We start from the raw sequence: 25798 nt of genomic DNA on the forward strand, positions 1-25798 counted from the left end.
GTAGAAGAGGTTTGGGATGATGAAGCTGCACAGTGTAGAAGAGGTTTTGAGTGATGAAGCTGCACAGTGTAGAAGAGGTTTTGAGTGATGAAGCTGCACAGTGTAGAAGAGGTTTTGAGTGATGAAGCTGCACAGTGTAGAAGAGGTTTTGAGTGATGAAGCTGCACAGTGTAGAAGAGGTTTTGAGTGATGAAGCTGCACAGTGTAGAAGAGGTTTGGGATGATGAAGCTGCACAGTGTAGAAGAGGTTTTGAGTGATGAAGCTGCACAGTGTAGAAGAGGTTTGGGATGATGAAGCTGCACAGTGTAGAAGAGGTTTGGGTGATGAAGCTGCACAGTGTAGAAGAGGTTTTGAGTGATGAAGCTGCACAGTGTAGAAGAGGTTTTGAGTGATGAAGCTGCACAGTGTAGAAGAGGTTTGGAGTGATGAAGCTGCACAGTGTAGAAGAGGTTTTGAGTGATGAAGCTGCACAGTGTAGAAGAGGTTTGGGGTGATGAAGCTGCACAGTGTAGAAGAGGTTTTGAGTGATGAAGCTGCACAGTGTAGAAGAGGTTTGGGATGATGAAGCTGCACAGTGTAGAAGAGGTTTTGGAGTGATGAAGCTGCACAGTGTAGAAGAGGTTTTGAGTGATGAAGCTGCACAGTGTAGAAGAGGTTTTGAGTGATGAAGCTGCACAGTGTAGAAGAGGTTTTGAGTGATGAAGCTGCACAGTGTAGAAGAGGTTTTGAGTGATGAAGCTGCACAGTGTAGAAGAGGTTTTGAGTGATGAAGCTGCACAGTGTAGAAGAGGTTTGGGGTGATGAAGCTGCACAGTGTAGAAGAGGTTTTGAGTGATGAAGCTGCACAGTGTAGAAGAGGTTTTGAGTGATGAAGCTGCACAGTGTAGAAGAGGTTTGGGGTGATGAAGCTGCACAGTGTATGAAGAGGTTTTGAGTGATGAAGCTGCACAGTGTAGAAGAGGTTTTGAGTGATGAAGCTGCACAGTGTAGAAGAGGTTTGGGGTGATGAAGCTGCACAGTGTGTAGAAGAGGTTTTGAGTGATGAAGCTGCACAGTGTAGAAGAGGTTTTGAGTGATGAAGCTGCACAGTGCACTTGGCGTTTTTTGTGCGCATTTATATAAGACTGATTAAGTTAAAGAAGAACAATTTGGCGATGTTGGTGTTTTGTAATTGAACTGCATCCCTTTAAGATTGCCTATGCAGCTGGTTTGTGAGATATTAAGCGAGGTAATTTCTCAAAGAACCTATGGTGCATGGTGAGTGGTATTTAAAAAATTGTGATAATAAACGGGGTGATATTAATCTTTATTGAGCTCTTCTTTTCAGTTTTGACTAATGTGTTAGTGTGTTTCTGGGATGTACTTTCGATTCTGTAAGGTTAATTACATTCTTTGGTGCGATAGCCAAGGTTTTCCTTTTCAATGCTCTTTTGTCATGTGCTGTGAACATAGATTGAAACTCTACTTACCTGGGAAGTCTCTGCCTGGACTTGTTGGGTGCTGACCAGTAGGTGTCGCTGTAGAGCAGTGATTCAATGGACTTGCCCCATCTGATTTCCCTTGGCAACTTGACATGTGCCGAATTCAAACCATGTTCTGACCATTTCCTCGTTGTTTTTTTTTACTGTTAAAATTATTTTATTCACAGTTTGCCCTTGTCCTACTATACAGGGCTCTGGATGTTTGTATGTAAAAATCTAGAAAAATTAGAGCAATATCAGAGGAAAATGCCCCAGTTGCATTTTATTGTGAATGTATCTGCCCTGATCTTTGTTGTAGATGAGTATAAATATTTCTGCTATTTCCACATGTTGTGGGTGGGTGCACAGATACTATTCTTATGAGGTTGGATATTTTTATATGAACTCTCTGATAGTGTGTGACTAGCAGTGGTATTCTCACATTCTTCTGTGAGATAAAATGCCTATTCCTTGATTTGTTCCTGCACTTTATCTCAACCTTTCAAGAAAGAATTTAATCATTTGTATTCTCTGACCACATAAACCCTCATATTTCTTTTCATTCCACATTGTTGGAAAAACATGTTTGGCATGGAAGAGTGATTCAGCTGTTGGAGAGCTCTTCCTTGGTGACTGCTGTGCTGTGCTTTAGAAATGTCTAAAGTGGTTGTAGTTGACAGATAATTCTGCATTGTACCCGCCATGCATTTCTATTTTCTATTTTGATCTCAAGTGTGCAGTTTTGAAAGGAACACATTTTACAGTAAGCTGCTTGCCTTACATATCCTCGATCGCTTCAGCAGTGTCTTTGCGCTCTGCAAAGCACCTGTCTTTAGGGGAAAACAGCTGCTTGTTTTAAAATGAAAATAAATGTTTGCTATAATGTGTTTCTTTCACAATTCTACATTTGAGAGATACATAGCAAATGGAAATGCACAGCAGGCAGGATTTCTGGAGTAATTTTGTTAGTGACACCAAAATATACTGTGTTGTGAACTTTGAAATAAATACTGCAGTAATGCTGTAGTTATCTGTATGGTCATAGCAAACAAAGCTTGGGGTTTCTGTTCTTAAAAGCATGTTTTTCCTTCTCAATTTTGTGAATGAAACACAAACCAGTGTTCACTGAGATCCAAACAATCACTTTCTGTAATGAAATTCCCCTGCCAGAAAAAAAAAAAAAAAAAAAAGTCTTGCCTTTTGCCCGTTAAACATCAGCAGGACACCAAGTCAATCAGCTTAACACATTCCCCAGTTCTATTTGAAAGGCAGCTTTTCTCAACCCTTTCTGGAATGAGTTTCAAACCTTTTCCCTCCTGCGCAAAATGTACTGCATATTTTCTAATAGCAAAACTAGCAAGAAACAAGAGGCTATGTTAGAGATGTTTTGGCAAACACAGCAGCTAATGCCTTCACCTGCAAGATATGACTGACAGAAGACATTAGCCAGTTTGTTTGCCTACTGGAACACTTTCTCAAAACATGAAGGGAGGAGCATTCCGATTATGCAGTTCAGATTCCGGGGCCAGGAACTGTATGGTTTTTAAAGCTAAGAAATTCCACAGAAACTCCTGCCCTTTCTCTTGACCTCTGTTTCATCTCTGACTGAAACTGGAATGAGAAAGAGCCTGGTCTTTAGCCAGCTTTCTGTCTGGTCTCCTTCTGATGTGAAATAAGCTCATTGTGAAATTCCCACTATCAGGGAACCTTGGTATTTTGTACTATTTGTACTAAATGTATCTCTTCAAAAGGGATATTTAACAAGCCATTCAGTCATGTGGTTCACGCTTAACAGTGCAGATTGAAATATTGCCACTCTTTTAACCTATTAATTGTGCCTGTGTTTTCCCAGGGGTGATTCTATTAACCAACACGTTAAAGAGCAGCTTGTTTCGGGTTTGAACTGCCACAGTTATCCTCACTAATGTATTCTTCTGTTTCAGACATCATAGTTCTCCGGTGGTCTCGCATGCCTCTCCAGCACGTCTTCTCTCTAAATTCAGCTGGTCCAGCAGACTTTCCTGTCCCCTGAAACACTGTGCCCCTAATGAGTGTGAGAAATGCATCAGTAAGAATCCAGCGTGATTCCATTCTGGGGTGTTAGCTGTACTTCCACAGAGACATGCAGGAGAGCCCTTTGCAGACTACAGGGGTGCAAATAACAAACTGTACGAAGTGATTCTAAAAGACAAATACTTTGGCTAAATACTTTGGCTAACATCACCAAGCACAATGGCAATGCAATGGAAAGAGGGTTGAGAATCGGCTTCATACATTTCAGGGCGGGGGTATTAGGTCCTCTACTGTTTAGATCATTGACCCCATAGTCTTTCCTTTCAGTAACCATCTGCAGTCACTTAAATTACTTTGATAATAAGACCAACATACAGTAAACTATTAATCGCTTTTTTTTTTAAGACAAACCCTCTGAAAACTGAGATGTAATGTTGTAATGTGACTTTTTTTATTTAAATAAAATGCTAATAAAAAAAAAAATAGAAATTGAAACAGTAAACTAGAACAGACTGTGTATTAAAACTGTAACACTGTGATATGCACAGCACAGGACAGACTGTGCATTAAAACTGTAACACTGTGATATGTACAGCACAGGACAGACTGCGTATTAAAACTGTAACACTGTGATATGCACAGCACAGGACAGACTGCGTATTAAAACTGTAACACTGTGATATGCACAGCACAGGACAGACTGTGCATTAAAACTGTAACACTGTGATATGTACAGCACAGGACAGACTGTGTATTAAAACTGTAACACTGTGATATGCACAGCACAGGACAGACTGCGTATTAAAACTGTAACACTGTGATATGCACAGCACAGGACAGACTGCGTATTAAAACTGTAACACTGTGATATGCACAGCACAGGACAGACTGCGTATTAAAACTGTAACACTGTGATATGCACAGCACAGGACAGACTGCGTATTAAAACTGTAACACTGTGATATGTACAGCACAGGACAGACTGCGTATTAAAACTGTAACACTGTGATATGCACAGCACAGGACAGACTGCGTATTAAAACTGTAACACTGTGATATGTACAGCACAGGACAGACTGCGTATTAAAACTGTAACACTGTGATATGCACAGCACAGGACAGACTGATTAAAACTGTAACACTGTGATATGTACAGCACAGCTTTATTACTGTAACAGTGATATGTGCTGGACCTTTTAAAACTGTATTGAAATGTATGTGACTGGCAAGGTAACGAGGTGAAAACAGTTAATTGCTGGATTAGTAAGAGCGGTTACCACAGTGTAAGTAGTGCGTTTGTTATTTAAATGTAAGTACATGGTACATAACGAGATCCAAACAGCGGAGTTTGCCCGAAATGTACAACGTGCTTAAACTATGCCTTTGTTATTGAAATAATGGGATTGTCAAACACTATTTGTCCGATATAAACTGCTGCCTGAAATAGCCCTGTATGGTGTGAGTGGTGGATACTGTACCCCCAATTTAAACAAGGTAATGATTCCACATTATAAGCTGTGTAAGTAGGGTAATGAACACACTAGCAGCCAATAACTGAGCGATAGCGTTTGGGGCTTATGTGTCCATGCATTTACTCTTCTCTTGAAACAACTCCTCCTATTGGAAAGACCTGTTCATTTTACAAAACTAGTACCCAAAAACTAAGTCATATAATTCAAGGTCTCATTTCATTACATTAAAAAGAACTAGGAGTTAATTCAGGACGGGGGTAAATGCTAAAATATGACTCGGTGAGTTTTCAAACTGTACATGCTCCATTCTTTCCTTCTCAAGCCACAAAAGTGAATAATGATGCTGTAAATACTAGTTACATTGACGTATTGCCTAAACATAGATAATCACTGCTCTTTTTTTTAACCGCTGTTTGTTTCTCGTGTAATGATTGCTTACAGAAGGTAGCGTCGAGGACCAGTGCGTAAAGGCTTTTGAGGGTAACAGTGACGTGGGATCCTTTTCAAGACCCCCAGAAAGATGGAGGGCAGCCAGAGTAGTGGTCGCAGGGACAGAGAGCCAGTATAAACAATGCATTGTGGTTACCTAGAGGAAACCAATCGTACTGGCAAAGTAAACATACATTGCATTACCCAAAGCTGTGCCAGAGCCTACGTTGTCTGTGTACTCTTCACTGACTCATAAAACCCAACCCTCCTCCAGAGCCACTCCATGTACAGTGATTCTGCCTAAACACAAGGTGCCATGTGCATAAAAGATGGCGGTAAATTCTGGTAATTAAAGATTACCAGATTACCAGAGTGAGAGGTTAGGTTAGGAGCAGTGTATGCTTTTTTATTTAAAACATTGTGGCATTTTTACATCGCTTATATATAATAGAAATTGTCACAGTTCATGATTTTTTACTTTTGGTTGAGAAAAAAAGGATCGTCTAATATTAGCACACATTCCCTTTCCAGCGCACAAGAAAGTATGGAAGGCACTGGAGTGTCAGCAAGCTCTAGTTATTATTTTAAATGTTTCAAACTTTCCTTTGAATTAGAAATGGAACAGACGGACAGCACCGCCCAGTTACACTAAAACACAATTAATTCTTAAATGGCAGAAAAAAAGCCTCTACACTTCTATTAGTTACTGTATTCCTTCAGTTTGCAAATGCCTGCACATTTCATTCAAATACAATACAGTACATATAATAATTATACATCTTGGATCTGTTGCTCATACACTGCACTTTACCATACAGAAAGCTTATTTTAAGAAATTAATACAGCTGGATTGAAAAATACTGTCTGTCAATCGGTACTACTCGGGTTGTAGCATTGGGAAATGCTACATATTTCTTTCAATTTACTTGTAGTTAGTAAAGTACAACTTGTTGAACTAACAACAATCCCATGATTCTAACGTCACGATGAGTGATGTTTTTGACGGTAAATGCCATTTATACATCACCTGATGAAATGCTGTCAAGCTAAACACTATTGCTGGCACGATACAGGAGACGGTAAGTTAAGAATATGGGCCAATGCCTGTCCCCCACACTACTTATCTTGTGTCTGTAGACAGGGCAAAGCAGAGCAAGCCAAGATTAACACAGGGAAAGAAGGTGCTGATGGGTGACCCGCCATGCAGCAGGAAACCCCAGCGCTTCAGGTAATTGTCATATAATGGCACTGTGATTAGCTAAAGGCGTAGTGCAGATGATAACGGGAAGGTTATACTGCTTCGTGTGTGGTGCCATCATCTCCTGGGTCTGCGCTTTACAGCAGTGCATTTTGAAGTTTATGATCCCAGTAAACAAATATCAATACTGATGATCATTTTGTCAAAATATGTGTTTACCAAAATTTGGGTTAATTTGGTTTATCTGCTGGGATAAGCCAGAGCTGGACTTTACACCAAGAGACAGCCACTCTGGATTGCATCAGCTACCTTTCTGTGGTTTTCCTGGGAATATAAAAACAACAAGTGGCTGAAACAGTCCAGGTGTTCTTTGGTGTTAAGTACTCCATCACGGTGAGCTTGTGGTTGATCAAATCAACCCCTTGTATTTTTTAGTACTGCTTAAGAATGTTTACACTACTCAAATTCATTTGTATAGCATTTTCCAGAAAGATCAGTTTGCGTAACAAAAACTGCAATACAGTATTGCACATTTAAAAACAAAGACATGAAAAAAATGAAGAGCTATTTGTAGTGATGTGCAGTGATTATAATGGAATGCAGCAACAAGAAACTGCATGGAACAACTGCTCTGTACTGAAATGAAGTTGTCGCTTGCTAGTTTTATACAAGTACAATTATTGTATTCCCTGTAAAAGTTGCACTGATTTGAAAATAGGGCTGTTAAACTGTAAGGGATGGGGGAGGGCAGATTGTTTCAAAACCTCGAAGCAGCAATGGAGCAGGATATGTGAAAAAGGCGAAACTAGAAGATGGGCCAATATTTGATGAATTTTGGGAATGTTTCATGGATTTACTTCAATAGCAATAGAACCAAGTTTGGAAAATCTCCCACAATCCCATTTGAACTCTGTGACCTACTTAGTTATTAATCCGCAGAGGGAGGATGTCAGAAATAGTTTTAGTTTCAATTGTACTGGTTGTTTTTCCTATTGTGTTGCTTGGAAACATTCAGCTCTCTTTCTAACTCTGTGTAGCGAGACTACCTCTCAAAGTGTTACCATGCTTCTTATCATGTCCTGCTTTCGTTCTGAGTGATTTGGAACTATTGCAGTTGCTGTCTTTGACCACATGAGTCAGACATGACTCAACAAGTTTAATAATACATCCTCCAGTTTGAGGACTAAAGCAATGGCAAGCTGAATAAAAGAAGGACACTGAACTCCGAGCTCTCTCGTGGTTGTGTGTCTGCTTGTGAGGGGAGGGGGACTAATTACTCCATTATTCACATCTATCTATGTGTGGGAGTGAATGAGTTATCTTGGACACTTCCTACAGTGTCTTCCAGGCAGGTCATGTGAGAGTATTGACGTCATGTGCCCCAGTAGTTAAAGGTTATTCTTCATGTAACAAGCTCTTCAAATGATATTAACATCAGACAGCTATCGCAGTACAGTTTGTAAGTGTTTGTTCAACACACAGAGCAGAATGTCTGCCAAGCATAACCCAAGATGTTCAGGTGTGTGAGTAAGCAGCAGTGTCTTTGAAATATGTACATACTAAAACAGAAGTAAAAAATGCAAAGAGCCTTGTACAGAAGTAAAGGGGGAGCAGTGATAATATTGCTAGCATCATTGAAAGCCGTGGTTGGTACCTGCACATCTACTGATGAAAAGCATTTCTATTTTTTTTGCTGTTGGCTGGGTTTGAAAATCAACCTTTTTCCCAGGCTGTGCACCATTTGGGTTTCTTTATTGTCTGAAAACAGTACGATTGTGGCTATGCTCAGATAAAGCATGACAATGTTGCAGCGTGATTGCAGTCGAACACTCCGAGCATGATACATTATGCTGGACTGTGTGTTCCCTTTACCTGGTGCGCACATACAAACTCAATAACTGTGCCCTGTGTTCTGCATGATATAGCAGTCAGCTTACAGTGAAGGAAGGGATATGATCCAATGAAGTAGAGGTTTACTTTGAGGAACATTGCTGAATTGAGACCAATTATATGTGATAAAGATGCTGAGATGTTGGTTCATGTTTTTGTTATTTCTCAGCTAGATTACTGTAATGCTTTATTTGCTGGCCTTTCTGATTTCTGATTTCATGTCAGGCTCTAACTGGTGCAAAATGCAGCAGCCAGAGTGCTGCCTCGCACACGCCGGTCGTTTTCGGTAGTTCCTAGAAGCCGTCTAAAATCAGGGGGGCCGAGGGCCTTTAGTTGCTACAGTCCTGCCTTTGGAACTCCGCCCCGAGTCATGTCAGCATTGCTGGCCCAGTCGAATCTTTTCAATCACATTGAAAAACATATATGTGTGCTACAAGAGTTTTTAATGTAAAGCGCTCTGGGATGAAGAGCTTTCTTATAAAAACAAATTGTGAATTGTTAAAAAAATAAATAAATAAAATATATTTTAATATATATGAAGTTGTACTTAAAGTCTTTAAACAGTTCCCTTAGAGAGTAAGTAGCAAGGTTACGAAAAATACAGCGTGACACATGTGGCTAAGGCTGTTTAAATATAGTGTTACACGTCTCCACATGTGGCTACAGCTGTTTAAATATAGCGTGACACGTCCCCACATGTGGCTACAGCTGTTTAAATACAGTGTGACACGTCTCCACATGTGGCTACAGCTGTTAATGTACCTGTATTTTTTCTTTTCATTGTTAACATCCTGTAATTTTTCTTTTCATTGTTAACATCTTGACAACTTTTTACACTTAGAACTTTAAAGTCTGTTTCAAAACTCTTTTCAAAGTGGCCACTCTAGTGCACTGGTAGTGTCAGGATTATTGCCCACATTGTCAAACAGGTAGCACAGCAATAACGATCCATGATGTGGTACGGAACAGAAAAGCCAGAGCTCTTGTTATGCTTTTTTTTTTTTTAATTATATAATCGCTCTTCCTGCAGTGATTTAGGAACATATCTCAAACCCTAGTGCACTAGAGTAGCCTATGTTTTTCATAACCTAGCTACTTACTCTTTAAGCAAAGCTAAAATACATAGCACAATCAAGATAGCAAAAGTTTGTCATCACATTTAAAAAAAGTATTCAAAAACTGTGTATAGGAGTTAAAAAAAAGGAGTGAAAATGATCCACCACTATATTTCATCCGATCCCAGTGCTCCATGCCGTGTTTGCCAGCTCTCTGTGAAAGGCTGAGCGCAGTGATTCAGAGTGGATAGGGTCTCTGTCCACCGCAGCAGTGCTGCTCACAAAGTGACAAAACATAGTGTGCCTGTAGCATGCCTCCTACTGACTAGAGGGAAAGGACTCTCAAAGCAGCATGCCTAACACACAGTCTGCTGGAATAACTTCGGGTTTCTCACGGACCGTTTAGCACAGCCACTTCTAGTTGCCATGGAGTTTGGGAGAAAGTATTTCAGCTCTTACTGTAAAACAGTACTTATTACCATGATGATGTTCAAATGGGGTAAGTGTTTCTTTACTTCAGGGCTTCTTGTAAATGGGGTCTGCTCATTGCTAAATGCACAGATTCAAATATGGCATTTATTGCAGTTCATTGTTTTGTACATTTCAGTATTGCTCAAGAAGTATAAATGAGAAGGCGGTTTTAAATATACTTGGGTTTTTGCATCAAGGGCAGTGAAAATGAGCATTTCAGTTGCTTTTATCTAGTTAGTTAGAAGGGAATGGTTTAGGTAATTTCTAAAGTTGGAAGTTGTCAAATATATAATTCAATTTTAATTGATTTTTTTCCTGCAAGCTAGAACTAAAGCTCACTGAGAACAGTATTACACTGCTTGAGGAAATCTTTTTTTACTTGGTTGAATATTTCCAAACTGTGTATCTTGTATCCTGGTATTGCATACTACATTTTAATATATAATCCCTTTAAACTCAATCATAAAATCTTCACTATTACTGAAACGTAGTTAGTTAGAGAAATAGTGCCTTTCTTACACAGTTGAACTGGTATGTGTGAGGGAGAAGTCAAGCTCTACTATAGGAAGAGGCGAGCATGGTCTTGAGAGTATAAAAGCAGTACTTCAGTGTCCACTGTTTTGTATTTACTTCCCCACCCTAATATTTCTTCCCAATCTGGAACAGCTTCTCCATAGTACCAAACTGTCTCGGGGTACGTGTGATGGCTGTCTCGGGGTACGCTGTGATGGTGTCCCCTGATTTAAAGACACTTCATGATAACCTCTGACCTATTTAAACATTCCACTTGTTTCCCGCTAGCTCAGAATGGATGCAAGTTAAGGGGGGGGGGGGAAGCAGCATGCAGGGTCTATTGTTACCAGTTACCATAGCGACCAGTTCTAAGGGAACAGACATTTTATTACTTCATATTTTATTTGGGGAAAAAGCCAGTGTAGTGTTTTCATAACCGTTACAGAATGTTAATTCTGTATTTGTGTTCTTTTACACAAGCCAGGGCTTGTTCATCAATGTGATAAAATGTACAAGAAATGTATAAGAAACTGAGTTGGCTAATGACTTTTATTTGTTGTTTTATGTCCTATTTACAAAGCTTATTATTTAAAGGCTATGTTATATTGAACTAATATATTGAACTAATGACTATGTTATATTGAACTAATCAAACATTTTTCAGATGACTCACAAAGTAACACATTGTGTGACTAGTACACTCCCCCAAACTATTCCATTGAGGTTGATGTAAGGACAGCTGCTTTCGTGCTGCAGCATCTAAACAAAGTGTTGAGACCGTTAAGAAACTGAGAGATAAGTTGACTGCAGTTCAGAATTTGCATGTGCGTTGATAAAGTGCACTCCACATTCCTGCAGTTCAGAATTTGCATGTGCGTTGATAAAGTGCACTCCACATTCCTGCAGTTCAGAATTTGCATGTGCGTTGATAAAGTGCACTCCACATTCCTGCAGTTCAGAATTTGCTTGTGCTTTGATAAAGTGCACTCCACATTCCTGCAGTTCAGAATTCACATGTGCTTTGATAAAGTGCATTCCACATTCCTGCAGTTCAGAATTCGCATGTGCGTTGATAAAGTGCACTCCTCATTCCTGCAGTTCAGAATTCACATGTGCTTTGATAAAGTGCACTCCACATTCCTGCAGTTCAGAATTCGCATGTGCGTTGATAAAGTGCACTCCACATTCCTGCAGTTCAGAATTCACATGTGCTTTGATAAAGTGCACTCCACATTCCTGCAGTTCAGAATTCGCATGTGCGTTGATAAAGTGCACTCCTCATTCCTGCAGTTCTTCGGTTGCCAGGGGTTTTCTGCAGGTGGAAATGAATCACAGGGCCTGCATGGACTGGGGCTGCATACAAAGTCTGAATCACTGGCCATGCCGTTAAACGATGGACTGGAGGGTAATGAGCAGGGAGCATGAGAGCAACCTGTGGTCCTGAAACATGAAAACTGTGTTTTAGTAACTATCAGCAATTCCAATGAGTGAGTGTCAACAACTGCTAAAACCTATGAACCCTTTCAGTACTGAGATTTCTGTTTCACACCCACATCAACCTTTTGATATTAGAGGAGGCAATCCTTACACAATTGTTGTAAAAATTTTTTTTTTTTTTGAATATATTCAAATATAACATAGAATCACAGGAACAACATGTATGCTGGCTTAATTTCAGTGTACTGAAAACCCATAGGCAAGGATTACACAGGTCTATTTCTCTTTGTAGAAATAAGAAAGCGGACATGTGGTCGTGAATCCAGTTGGGGGTGTAAGCTCATTGCAGCCGTGTGATAATGGAGGTATTGGAAGGATGGTTGGTGTTTTAACACAATAAACATATCTTTGCCCTCATGAAAGCTGAGCCCACACAGACTAGCTGATCCAGGCAGATTTACAGCTGCACTTGCTACATGATGCACAACCACTCCACAGAAAAGCGCCCGCCACAGCTCTGAACACAGTCACAAGCACCCAACAGAATCGCTTCAGCCATAGATATTGGTATAATTTTATTAAGAGCAGCTTTAATTATTACCTTACATAGAGTATTTATATGGTACTGATATGCTGTTAGTGCATTTACAGCTTAATGTGGCATGCCTTATTAACCTAGCGTGCAATATATCCGTTAGTTAAAAAGCAGCTTTAAAGGTTATTTTCATTTCTTTTTTTGCATTTCCTTTAATATTGTGTGGCGTTTGCAATCATTCTGACAGGTTCTATTATTATAATCTTAAGTTATCGTCATTTTTGTTCCAATCTGCCTTGGTCTGACTAAGCTTGTCTGTAGAGTATTCCATTCGAGTCATGTGACAGTGCAAGTTCAAAGCCGGGTAAAGGCAGATTTAGAGAAAAATTAAAATAGTGGCAGAACAACCCAGAACCACTCCCAGCGACAGCAAACACCATGCACTAAACAAGGTCCATGGAAAATAGAAATCAAAATGACCTTTGAAGCTACTTTGTGTACCTGAAATGAATTTGGAAAATTGTAAAGAAATGATTTCTTAGTAAGTCCGTGTGACAAGCTGGCTTTAGTGGTGATGTCTGACCAGAAAGGAACACACAGCACCGCAAGGTGAAATGGTGGATGAAACCATCCCAAGTTTTACTAGGAGCTTGATTCACCACAGTGTACAGGTAACAAGCTCAGGTGTGCCTTTTTAAACTCATAGTAAAACCAGGAATGGATCAAACTACTATGCAATTAGAGCCTTATTTCCATCCCTGTATTCAAACATTGGTTGAGATAAAGGAACAGCTTGTGCAATCAGTCCTGGTTAACTTGCTTGGGTAGGGCGAGGCCAGTTAGCTGTTCAACCCCCACAGACTTCCAGTAAAAAAGTGATCACCTTACTTCTATTGTGGCTATTATATGGCCCTGTAAGTTTAAACGTGTGTGTGTGTGTTTCGACTCCTAGCTAAGTGGCTTCATGCTTATAGTGGAGTTCTTTAAATGGTTGTATTTGAAATAACTCATCTTTTTAGGAGCCTCATTAGACCATGTGGACCCTGAGACGATGCTCCATTGTCTATCAAACTCTACATGGTGAACATCAGAACTGCCCTGATCTTCACCAGCCCTTAGTCACAGAGCCGTAGCCTGCTATAGACGTATTGCATTTGGCTAAAACCCGATAACCCTTTCAGGTACTGTGCGTGATTATGTGGACCCTCTGTATGTGCCTGCACTGGTTTATTTATTGTGCAGTTGAAGTGTCCTTCCAGGGCATGTTTCTAAGTTAGCAGTAGCTTCTATTACTGCCTGTGGAGACTGTTCATGTGTGTTGCCTCAGCCGAGCATAAAAGACTTTCTCTTGATTTCATAGCTGGATGCTTGGGTTGTGCTTTCTGGGTCAGGACACAGCTGTAAATATTGAAATTAGGGTCAGCTAAATGCTGGGCTGTGTTTTGTCTAGGGTTGTTCTTGCAATAGCTGTGACATTTCTGTCTGGTACAACAGCAGTGTGATCTGATTGGTGTCTGTTTGAGAGTTTTAAATAAGTGGATTATCCTGTCCCATTGAAGGAGTGCCAGCCATGGTTTTAAAATGTGCTTTCATGCCTCTTCCTGTCAGCACTGGTAATGCTTGCACTGGTCGTTCCTTTCAGTTCTTTGCCTGTATTTTTTGCTACTTCAATTGGAAATATAGGAGTCATAATTACTGCTGCTTCCTGGTACTCAGTCACTTCATGTCTTGTAGTTTAAACTCACTCAAGTGGTCTGGCTGGAAGCAGGCGATGTGACTTATTGTACAGCAAAGCAATCTATCTTGGATTTGAAATATTTGAATATCCCAAATGAACTTAAATAAGTGGCAAACTGTGCTCTGCACAATAATAGGGAGACACATAATGATGTTAGTAAAGCTAATATGAGTTAAGATTAGATTTAAACTCTGCATGAATAATGTTTTTGGGATATTTTATAATAATGTTATGTTAACCACCAATAAATGTTTGGCATGTAATTTCTTCCAATTTACCCAACCTCCAAATGTGAATAAGATTGAGTGTAACACAAAGAGGTCGAACCACTGTGAATACAAAAACAAACAGGGTTATTGTAAAATGTTGACTTTTTACATGCATTCTGTGCACTGATCCAGAAATACATTGGGGTTTTTTCAGTCAAACCTATACAGTTTTTGATAATAGTAACCTAGCAACCAGGGAAAAAACAAATCTTACTAATAATCTAAACTTTAACTCTAAACAACTATCCTATAACTGCCCTTGTGTTGCCATTGGGAGAAAATTATCACATTGTCATTGAAAAGCTTTGGGTTGGGGTACTGCATCAATACTCTCTTGTGTTGCTTAAACAAGCACTAGGACCAAAATTTATTTGCACACATTGGGGTTTAAGCTTCAATGCAGCATGCTCTGAGGGTTTTGTTTTGGAATGATTCAATGCAATTCTTCATATGATTTGAAGTGATCATATGGATGATTGCTTTCAGAAGGAGCAGTTTACCTCTAACTGTTTAGATGTGCAGTATTGTGCTGGGGTGTCCACACATTTGATTTCTAATGACATGTTTAGATGTGCAGTATTGTGCTGGGGTGTCCACACGTTTCATTTCTAATGACATGTTTAGATGTGCAGTATTGTGCTGGGGTGTCCACATGTTTCATTTCTAATGACATGTTTAGATGTGCAGTATTGTGCTGGGGTGTCCGCACATTTCATTTCTAATGACATATTTAGATGTGCAGTATTGTGCTGGGGTGTACACACATTTCATTTGTCTATACAAGAAACTTGGGGGGATTGCAGGTTTAGCAAGAGCACACGATTTTAAAATGTTGGTTATCTGGCAAAACCATTTTTCCGCTCTCCTTTAATTTACCATCTACACTATTAAAGTTGGAAAATTCCAATTCCTGTTTTTCATTATATACTTGAAACTATCTGAGCTCAGTAATATAAGGTGAGAGTAATAAACATTGATAACTCAAAACACCCTTTTGGGAAGCTTACTAGAAGTCATAGTCTTTAGAAGAGAGCACACTGTTTTGAACCTTGCTGAACTCAAACTTCTTAAACACAAGTTGCAAGGATGTGATGAAAAATGGAAACAAAACTAGAATTGGAAAGGTTGTACACCCTGTTGGTTCTATTAGAATAACCCAGCAGTCTGCGTTTCGTTACTCTTATACTTGTGTGTCTCATGTCCAGCCTTTCCATTAACTATACATTTCCTTTTTCATTCACTGAAGTTGTGGGGTTATACTGAATAACAACTCATTTTCCAGATGCATCCATATCCTTGCTGACTGGAGAGACATGTGCATTGAAGTGAGGGAGCTGGCTCAATATAGCTGTTTGTGGATGTCTAAATGTGACTGGAATCCCACAGCCCTCCTTCCCTCCCGCTTGTCTGAGCTGCGTTTGGCTCCACAGTATGAGCTCATCTTCTTCTTTATTGTTTGTAAAATAAAAATATCCATTGCAAACAAAGCACCAGCCCTCCTTTCAAAACTGCCTCCTCAGACCAGGTTCAGACTCTCCTATTTTTAGACATTTTCTAATTGGCATGCAAATGAAGCTTAGACACTTGTGCACTGGATCAAAGCACCATTCTCAAACACATTTTAATTTGAGGGGGAAAGTGGAGCTGTATTATGCGAGTGTGTCGCTCGTTTATGGGACAGATGAATGGATGCAGAAAGACTGGGGGTGGGATATTTGGAGCCAGTTTTACCCTACTTGGACTTCTTTCTTACTAAATACCTTGGTACCCCTGAATAGATAACGGTCCGCCAAACAGATTTTTACAAAAGGTTTCTACGAGCATCTCACAAGTGTAGTGGCAATTCGAAATCTCATCCAGTTTTTATGATGACTCTAGTTGTGTCTTCTTGACATTTGAAATCTGACTTGTTCATTTCCATCAGCAGCCGATCGACATCAAATCAGTTTCAACTTATAGTCTGTCTGTCTGTCTGTGTGTCTTTCGGTGCCAGTTAGGATTGCAGGCTGGCAGAACACGATCTCTCCAGCCCACGCTGATGGAAGAAGTTACCTAATGAGCCTCCAATGCAAAGGATGTAAGAGTTGAGATTTCTAAATCTCCCACTGCAGAAAATAAATGTGTGTAGGCAGAATGTGAAGTCTTTGATTTATATATTACTGTCAGGGAAAATAATAAATGGATGAATGCATGTTGGAACTGTCTACCTCGCTAACAGAAACACAGACATTCTTCTCTAACCCCGTGAGCCTGTTTGCTCAGCAGAATGTATCTGATAAAGATATTTAGTAAGCAAGGGGTCTGAGTGGGCTATATCTCTGGTAGTCTTTCCCCATTGCTGTTGGAGAACGTTTAGCCCCACCTGTTCCAGTTTAATGATATGTTTGTCACACACAAGCTTGTTTGTTTTTACAGGTTTACAGGGTAATGCCAGAGGGGGTTAATCTCAGTCTGTTTCTGTTGCAATAATGCTGTATTATGCTGATCTACAGCCTATAACTGGCTTTCAAAAAAGAACAGATAATGACAAAAGGCACTGAAACAGTCCTAATTGTTAAAGCTATTTTCTCCAGTGTGCCAGTACCAGGAGTGCGCTTCCTGTGAAAGGAAAACACACAAATAAAAGAAACAGAAAGGGTTAAACTTAAGTAGTTAATTCCTTGATTTGTCACTTTTTACAAAAGAGTGCCCATTATTTTTCATATTTCACTTATGGCACACACAGTGGACATGCTGTCCTGCTGCTAGTTTTTGCGTTTCTTAGATTACTAAGTACTGTTCTGTTATAATGCGTAATGCCCCTGGGTGTGCTGGCAGGGTTAGTCAGACTGTAGTGACAGGACATAGCATGTCTGAACCCATCGGAGACGCTAGTGATTGGCAGTGTTGTCTCTAGCACCCTGCACTAATCCCTCACACAGACCAGGGACAGAGGGAAACACAGGAGACGAGGGACTCTACTGAACCCTGCACTAATCCCTCACACAGACCAGGGGCTCTACTGAGCCCTGCACTAATCCCTCACACAGACCAGGTGCAGAGGGAAACACAGGAGATCAGGGGCTCTATTGATCCAAGCACACAACAGTACGCTGCCATGGTAACCCACCTCCTTGGAGCGTTTTTTAATTATTGGTTTATTAGTGTTTACTGATAAAAAGTCAACATTCAGCATTCTGTTCTGTTGCTTGAAATGGAAGAAAGTGAATCTGGAGAAAGCTGTAAATGCAGTGGCATTTTACTTATAAATGGTTTTCTTCTGGAGGTAACAATGGGGGATATTTTTTGAAAGGGAAAAATACATGCTGATTTTAGAATAGGAAAACTTGAGAGTGATAATAGACTTCCAGTTATATTGATAATTTTTAAAAAAAAATTTTTTATTCTCATTTAAAAAAAAAAAAAAAAATTGTTAAGGAAGGACTAGCGGAAACAATTACTCCAAATCATCATTAGCACAGTATTTTCAGGAAGAAACTAATAATAATTTGGGCATGAAAGCAGTCTTGAGGTGTTTCTTAATAGTTTAATATTGTAGCAGGTTTTTTCTTTTAGAATTTGTTTTTCTAACAACAATTTAGAGTAAAACTCTAAGACAGTATTGCCCCCTGTCTCTTAAACAACTTACTTACAACTTACTAATCTTATTAACATTTGCAAGCTACTATTGTATATTTATTTTGTAAACAGGCAAAAAATGATCCACTGTTTTTAATTTAGATAGGCTGAGGACCCATTTACACCCTATATGAAAATGCCAAATGCCTTTTCCAGCTTAGCAGAACAAGACCTTGAATTAGTTTATTACTAATTCTGACATAGTTTTATTTTGTACCACGTTTGCCTGATTTTTACATTTTAATTCCAAGTTTGTTTCAAATCTGTTTGTAAATCCAGTTTCAGGGTTGATTGGTTATGGATACAGTCCAGTATACAGTAACACTCAGAATTGGTTATGGATGCAATCCAGTATACAGTAACTCTCGTAATTGGAAGTCTGCAGCTTGAGAGAGGACGTTTTCAGGAATAATTTAAGGACTGTTTTTAAATTCCCTTTTTATTAATTGAATCAAGTTTGCCTTTCAAGAAACCATTTACAGGTGTTTTAGAGAACACAGAGGGGATGAGAGTTTCACTGGGGCAGATAGTGTAATACTAACACAGGCAGTCTGAGTTAATACATTAACATAGACTTCTGTGTTCCAGTATCAGGAAAAGTTACAGCGGGCCCTATTCCCAAAACGTGACCACTGTTTATAAACAGTTCCTTGAAAAATTAGAATAATATTCTCTCTAAAGCTTTTAAATAAGGTTGAATGAATTGCAAACTGAACAAAACAGTTTTGGAATAAGGGTCCACTATCTATTGTGTTTGTGCCACTAGTGATTAAATAACAGGAAGAAAAAAAGCTTATTATAGTACATTTGCAGGCATTTTGCATTTTGCCATGCTTGCATTTATGCATGTACTGTGCTTTAGCATGCTTTGCCATGCTTATTAAAAGTCTGCCATGTGTTTTAACCTGTCTGGCTACAGTCAAGCAGGCACCATGAGAGCTTCCCCTCCCAGCTGTGCAAGCGAGCCCCATCAATCCAGACCTGAACACATCGCTACTCACTTCTAACCTCTCTCAAGCAGTGTGCAAGTGAGCCTCCTCAATCCAGACCTGAACACATCGCTACTCACTTCTAACCTCTCTCAAGCAGTGTGCAAGTGAGCCACCTCAATCCAGACCTGAACACATTGCTACTCACTTCTAACCTCTCTCAAGCAGTGTGCAAGTGAGCCACCTCAATCCAGACCTGAACACATTGCTACTCACTTCTAACCTCTCTCAAGCAGTGTGCAAGTGAGCCTCCTCAATCCAGACCTGAACACATCACTACTCACTTCTATCCTCTCTCAAGCAGTGTGCAAGTCAATCCTCACCTGAGCCAAGTGAGCCCCTCAATCCAGACCTGAACACATCGCTACTCACTTCTAACCTCTCTCAAGCAGTGTGCAAGTGAGCCTCCTCAATCCAGACCTGAACACATCGCTACTCACTTCTAACCTCTCTCAAGCAGTGTGCAAGTGAGCCACCTCAATCCAGACCTGACATTGCTACATTCTAACCTCTCTCAAGCTACTCACTTCTAACCTCTCTCAAGCAGTGTGCAAGTGAGCCACCTCAATCCAGACCTGAACACATCACTACTCACTTCTAACCTCTCTCAAGCAGTGTGCAAGTGAGCCACCTCAATCCAGACCTGAACACATCGCTACTCACATCTAACCTCTCTCAAGCAGTGTGCAAGCGAGCCCCATCAATCCTGACTGAACACATTGCTGCTCACTTCTAACCTCTCTCAAGCACTGTGCAAGTGAGCCTCCTCAATCCAGACCTGAACACATCGCTACTCACTTCTAACCTCTCTCAAGCAGTGTGCAAGTGAGCCACTTCAATCCAGACCTGAACACATCACTACTCACTTCTATCCTCTCTCAAGCAATGTGCAAGCGAGTCCCATCAATCCTCACCTGAACACATCACTACTCACTTCTAACCTCTCTCAAGCACTGTGCAAGTGAGCCTCCTCAATCCAGACCTGAACACATCGCTACTCACTTCTAACCTCCAAGTTGAAGGTGTCTGTTGAGCCAAATTGTGTGTTCTTTTGAGCTGTGTCCACTGGGAGGTGGTTGAATCTACAAAACTTTCATTCCAACCCATGTCTACAGAGGTGAAAGGCATAAGTAGTGAATTCGAAAAGCAATACTCTGTTGTTTGTTAGTTTAACACAATTACGAATAAGAAGAAGTAATATTGTGTTTTTATCCATGCGCTTGCCAATAAAGCTCCAGCTTGAATAACGTTATAGGATTCTGGATCTCACCAATATGAGTTCAACCTGCACACTTCTAATCATTGTTCAAGAAGGTACTTGCCGCTGTGTTTGTCTCCTTGACTTTGTTACTTCTTCTGGAGATGCTGCCCTTGGTGGAACTCTTTCAGGTAGAACAGCAGCTTCAGTCAGAAAGAGAAGCCTGTCAGGGAGTCCCTCTCTCGGAGGCCAGGACCAGGGTTATCAGTCACAGGTTAGGGGGAGGGGGGGGGCTAGCATCCAGGCTTAGAGTTCTGACAGGATGCTGGTATGTGGGGTGAAGGGGAGGGGTTCAGGGTACAAATCAGTGGATCAAAGGCTTGATGCTTGCTGACTTTCCATAGGCTTGTGTATAATCAACCGTGGATATTGGAGAATTCAATTTGAGAACATGGCAAGCAGAAAAGTATTTGGGTCTGTTAAACCATGATCAAATATAAAGGCTTAACATGGCTTTATAATGATTGTATAAATGGTGATGCAATTAAGAATCTAGCTACTGAAAAAACTGAAATCAATAGACCTCATGCTGGTATGTTTGATTATTGATTATGGGTCCTATTTAAAAAGATTTAAGTAATAAGTTAGTTTACAAATAAAATACCAGTTTGGTATAATAATGAAACAGTCTAACAGCAGTCTAGGTACGTTTAATAAATGTTAAACTTTGATGGATTACCAGTTTTATGCCTTCAAAAAAGTTCTTAGTTAATAAATAATACACTTCTTTAAATAGGGGGAACAATAGATCACATATATATATTTGAATATTTCATAGACACAATTTTATGTATCCTAATATGTGTCTTGTCGTATTCAATCTGGAAGATAAACTATAAGAGGAAGATTCACTGGAGAGTGAAGGTCCAGTTAGTCCAAAAGGAAGCCTGTACACAAAGCTTTAACACCCACACTACTTAAATAATCTTATTTAAAGTGTACATAACTTTTCCAGATTGTTGTTTAAGCCAAAAAGTTAGAATAGCAGACTGAATATCTATCGATCCGACTGTCAACACAAACCTGAATATCGATCAATCTGACTATAAACACAAGCCTGAATATCGATCAATCTGACTGTAAACACAAACCTGAATATCTATCAATCTGACTGTAAACACAAACCTGAATATCGATCAATCTGACTGTAAACACAAACCTGAATATCGATCAATCTGACTGTAAACACAAACCTGAATATCTATCAATCCGACTGTAAACACAAACCTGAATATCTATCAATCTGACTGTAAACACAAACCTGAATATCTATCAATCTGACTGTAAACACAAACCTGAATATCGATCAATCTGACTGTAAACACAAACCTGAATATCGATCAATCTGACTGTAAACACAAACCTGAATATCTATCAATCCGACTGTAAACACAATCCTGAATATCGATCAATTCTGACTGTAAACACAAACCTGAATATCTATCAATCTGACTGTAAACACAAACCTGAATATCGATCAATCCGACTGTAAACACAAACCTGAATATCGATCAATCTGACTGTAAACACAAACCTGAATATCGATTAATCTGACTATAAAAGCAAACCTGAATATCGATCAATCTGACTGTAAACACAAACCTGAATATCTATCAATCTGACTGTAAACACAAACCTGAATATCTATCAATCTGACTATAAACACAAACCTGAATATCGATCAGTCCGACTGTAAACACAAACCTGAATATCGATCAATCTGACTGTAAACACAAACCTGAATATCGATCAATCTGACTGTAAACACAAACCTGAATATCGATCAATCTGACTGTAAACACAAACCTGAATATCTATCAATCTGACTATAAACACAAACCTGAATATCGATCAGTCCGACTGTAAACACAAACCTGAATATCGATCAATCTGACTGTAAACACAAACCTGAATATCGATCAATCTGACTGTAAACACAAACCTGAATATCGATCAATCTGACTGTAAACACAAACCTGAATATCTATCAATCTGACTATAAACACAAACCTGAATATCGATCAGTCCGACTGTAAACACAAACCTGAGTATCGATCAATCTGACTATAAAAGCAAACCTGAATATCGATCAATCTGACTGTAAACACAAACCTGAATATCGATCAATCTGACTGTAAACACAAACCTGAATATCTATCAATCTGACTATAAAAGCAAACCTGAATATTTTTCACTAAGACTATAAACGCAAACTTGAATATCTATCACTCTGACTATAAACACAAACATTCTTTGAATCGCTCGTTTTGAAAGCGACCCGTTGTTTCAGCTGATGGAACGCGGAGGAGCTGCTGTATGTCTGGATGACCTTGCTCTTCCGAGAAGGTGTTTAAAGAATGAAGGAAGCTTGTGAGATGAGTCTTGATAACCTTAAGGCTGACGACCAGCCAATGGAATTTTAAGTGTTGCACTCTGAGAGCAGGCACTGGCTACTTATCACACTAACTGTCAGAAGGAGATGGAAGTCACAGGTACACCAGCAAGTGTGGTTTGTGTTCAACAAAGACACGAAGGCTTTGATGCAGAGACTATCCTAATGATCTGCTCTCTATCAGGTTCCTATAACTATGGTTACAAATAATTCACAATTAAGTCTGTACAGCTTGTACAGATGTATGTTTGTCCTGGTAATAGCTGTAAAACTGATCTAGCACCAAAGGTATTGATTTCAGATAGGATGAAGAAGGGCATCATAGGCAGTATCACACAATACATTCTACCAAGTAGGATGTTGTCTGTTAAATCAGGCGGCACACCCTGTAGACCAGGGGTAGGCAGCCCTGGTCCTGGAGTGCCACAGACACTTCGGGTTTTTGTTTTAACCAAGCCCTAATTGATTCAAGGATTGGCTTAATTGGTCTGAATTACCATGTGTTCCAGGTATTTAGCAATTGATGATTAAGAGATACCTACAAAGCATGCAGGATCGTGGCACTCCAAGGCTGTTCTTACTTGAGACGTTGCTGTTATTGTCACTTTCTGTCTGGCGGGCTGCCGCAGTATCGATGGGCGAGGACAATGTTTTTGTTTTATATATGATTCCTAGCCCATGCTAGCTTTGAAGTCACAGAGGGCTCCGGTAGAATAACATTTCAAGGGAGCTCCTACAGGACTGGCTTAGGATCGGCTTACAGGCACATGCCAGCCATAGCTAATTGTATTGACAGAACCGCTTGTAGCCAGACTTGTTCAGTTGTGAGACACAAGCAATGTAAATACTTGAATTATGGAGAGCTAAGCAAGGTTTTAAAATCAAACTATTATTACAGATCCCCCTTTTCTTCTGATTTTCTGATCTTTAGGTTCTTTGCTTGTATTTTATTCTTCAATTAGGAATATCCAGATATTTCAAAGACAATGTTACACTGTATATATATATTCATATGAGCTTAACTTGCAGTCTACAGCACTCAGTATTCCCAGGTGGTCTCCCATCCAAGTACTAACCAAGCCCAACATTGCTTTGCTTAAGCATTGCATGGTAAGTTCGATTTGAAGAGCTTTTTGCCGTCGGAGACGTTGCCCAGGGGTCACTACAAAGAAGTAGCTCTTCTTGACCGCCACACTGTAGATGAAAAGGTACCAGAATGCAACAGTTTATCCAAAGCATTAGATTGGAAATATAAGCCACTCTTAACTGAGAAATCCTAATAAAAAACCTTTTTAGCTCAATAAAAGGTTGCGTAGTTGAAATGGTTTTCTAAACCTCGGTTAGCTCGGATTTAACCCTTTCATTACCAGTTTTGCCCCTCTTGTGTTTTTTGCTAAATAACTTTTTTGCTCATTTTTCTCGGCTTTTCAATATTTGGAAAGCAAAAGGTTAATCTAAACGTTACCAGTAAAGCCAAATATACTCTACCCCCCACCTCCACAATTTACAAATATAAATGCATCTATAAACTGTTGGACAATATTTTCTGGTGGGGAGGAAAACAACTTAAAAAGGTGCTCAGGACATAAATGAGGTGTTTGCTGTTTAAAAAAAACAGGAGTTAATTAGACTGGAGTATAAAATACCCCATAGTGTTTCTGTTTGTGTTGAAAGGGTTGTTGATCTTTAATTTAGTTTAGTCCTTGTAGCACAGGGGGAATCAGACCACATAACTTGTTCTTTGTAATTGAGTGGTTTGAAAACCAGCAGACATTGGAATTCAGCACAAACTGAGCTTTAAAAACTACTGCAGCTTGACACTCGTGTGTGCAAAACTAGAACATAAAAACGGTGTGCTGAGAATAACATTGAATCTGCTGCTTGTCACATTCTTCTGAGAAAAGGTCACTTAGGTTTTTAACTACACTAAATAAGAAATAAATAGAAAACAGTCCTACCTCATATTGTTCTGTGGATTCTATAAGATATAAATATAATATATATATATATATATATATATATATATATACTATATATTTATTATAGATATATATATAATGCACCTTTCCATAGTTATCTAGATCGTGGACCTCCATCACACCTTTCCGGACCTAAATTAGTGTTTCGCACAATCGTTTTAGGGAGAATGCTGCTTGTCTACGAGACTAGGGTGTGTGAACTATGCATCAGCTGCAGAATCACTTACAGCAACGTCTCACCCAAAAGACAGATCACAAGGAGGTTAAGTGACTTGCTCAGGATCATACAGTGAGTCAATGGCTGAACTGGAATTTGAACCGGGGACCTGGTTTTAAGCTTGTTTCGTTATTTCGTGGTTAGAGAGCTTTAAGCCCATCTTACTGACGGGTCAGAATCACACACACTGCACCTGCTGGCCTGTAAGTAAGATCCCTTTCCCTTCAGCCAGTCCTGTTTCCGTCACATGATCCTAACAGGATCAGGCCTGTGCAGCAGTCTGTGCAGTCAGGCCCCTGTACACTAAATCAGCTCTGGACTTCTTACCGGGGTTATCTAACCAGCACCGCAGCCTGTGACCCAATTCTGTGGTTCTTTAAATGGAAGAGATCCAGGCAGAGGTGGAGGGAAGGCAATAACCCTTCAGATTCAGAGTACATTCAGACTGAATGCGGATGATCATTTTATCATTGCATTCTAACAGGGATGTCCCTCCTGGTTAGATTGATTGTGAGGTTTGTCAGAGGCTTAGGGATTGACACACATTGATGCTGTGCCAGGTTGGAGTGCTAGCTTGACACAGATAGGATCGCCTTGGCACGGATGCCTGTGTTTCAAATAATTTGAGAAGTGCATGTGGTTTGTCTTTTTAAAGTTTTAAAACTGTTATTGTAAAAGATTTCTTTTTGAATTGATTCCAGGTTGTTAAAACTTTAACTAATACAGTGTATAAAACAATAACAAAAAAAACTAAATAGTGTTGTATAACCATCAAATACTCGTTTTGAAAGGGTACTGTAATAAAAATTTCAAAGTCTTCGGCAGACCTCCGACCTCCATAGAACACTTCACTTACTTACTATT

The 25798-nt window shown here is 39.7% G+C and overlaps 1 protein-coding gene across 4 annotated transcripts in view; it reads left to right on the plus strand.

Annotated features, from left to right (window-relative positions):
- The first annotated feature begins 9793 nt into the window (after positions 1–9793).
- LOC121303609 (protein crumbs homolog 2-like) overlaps positions 9794–25798 on the plus strand; it is a 96869-nt gene continuing 80864 nt past the window's right edge. For 3 of the 4 annotated variants that reach the window (XM_041234398.1, XM_041234396.1, XM_041234397.1), the window contains exon 1: positions 9794–10017. In XM_041234398.1, the coding sequence (XP_041090332.1) occupies positions 9945–10017 (73 nt within the window). In that variant the 5' untranslated portion in view covers positions 9794–9944. The remainder of the gene's footprint in view (positions 10018–25798) is intronic. The other variant, XM_041234399.1, reaches the window with a different exon arrangement.

The sequence above is a fragment of the Polyodon spathula genome, chromosome 34 (assembly GCF_017654505.1).
Source record: "Polyodon spathula isolate WHYD16114869_AA chromosome 34, ASM1765450v1, whole genome shotgun sequence".
Classification (NCBI taxonomy): domain Eukaryota; kingdom Metazoa; phylum Chordata; class Actinopteri; order Acipenseriformes; family Polyodontidae; genus Polyodon; species Polyodon spathula.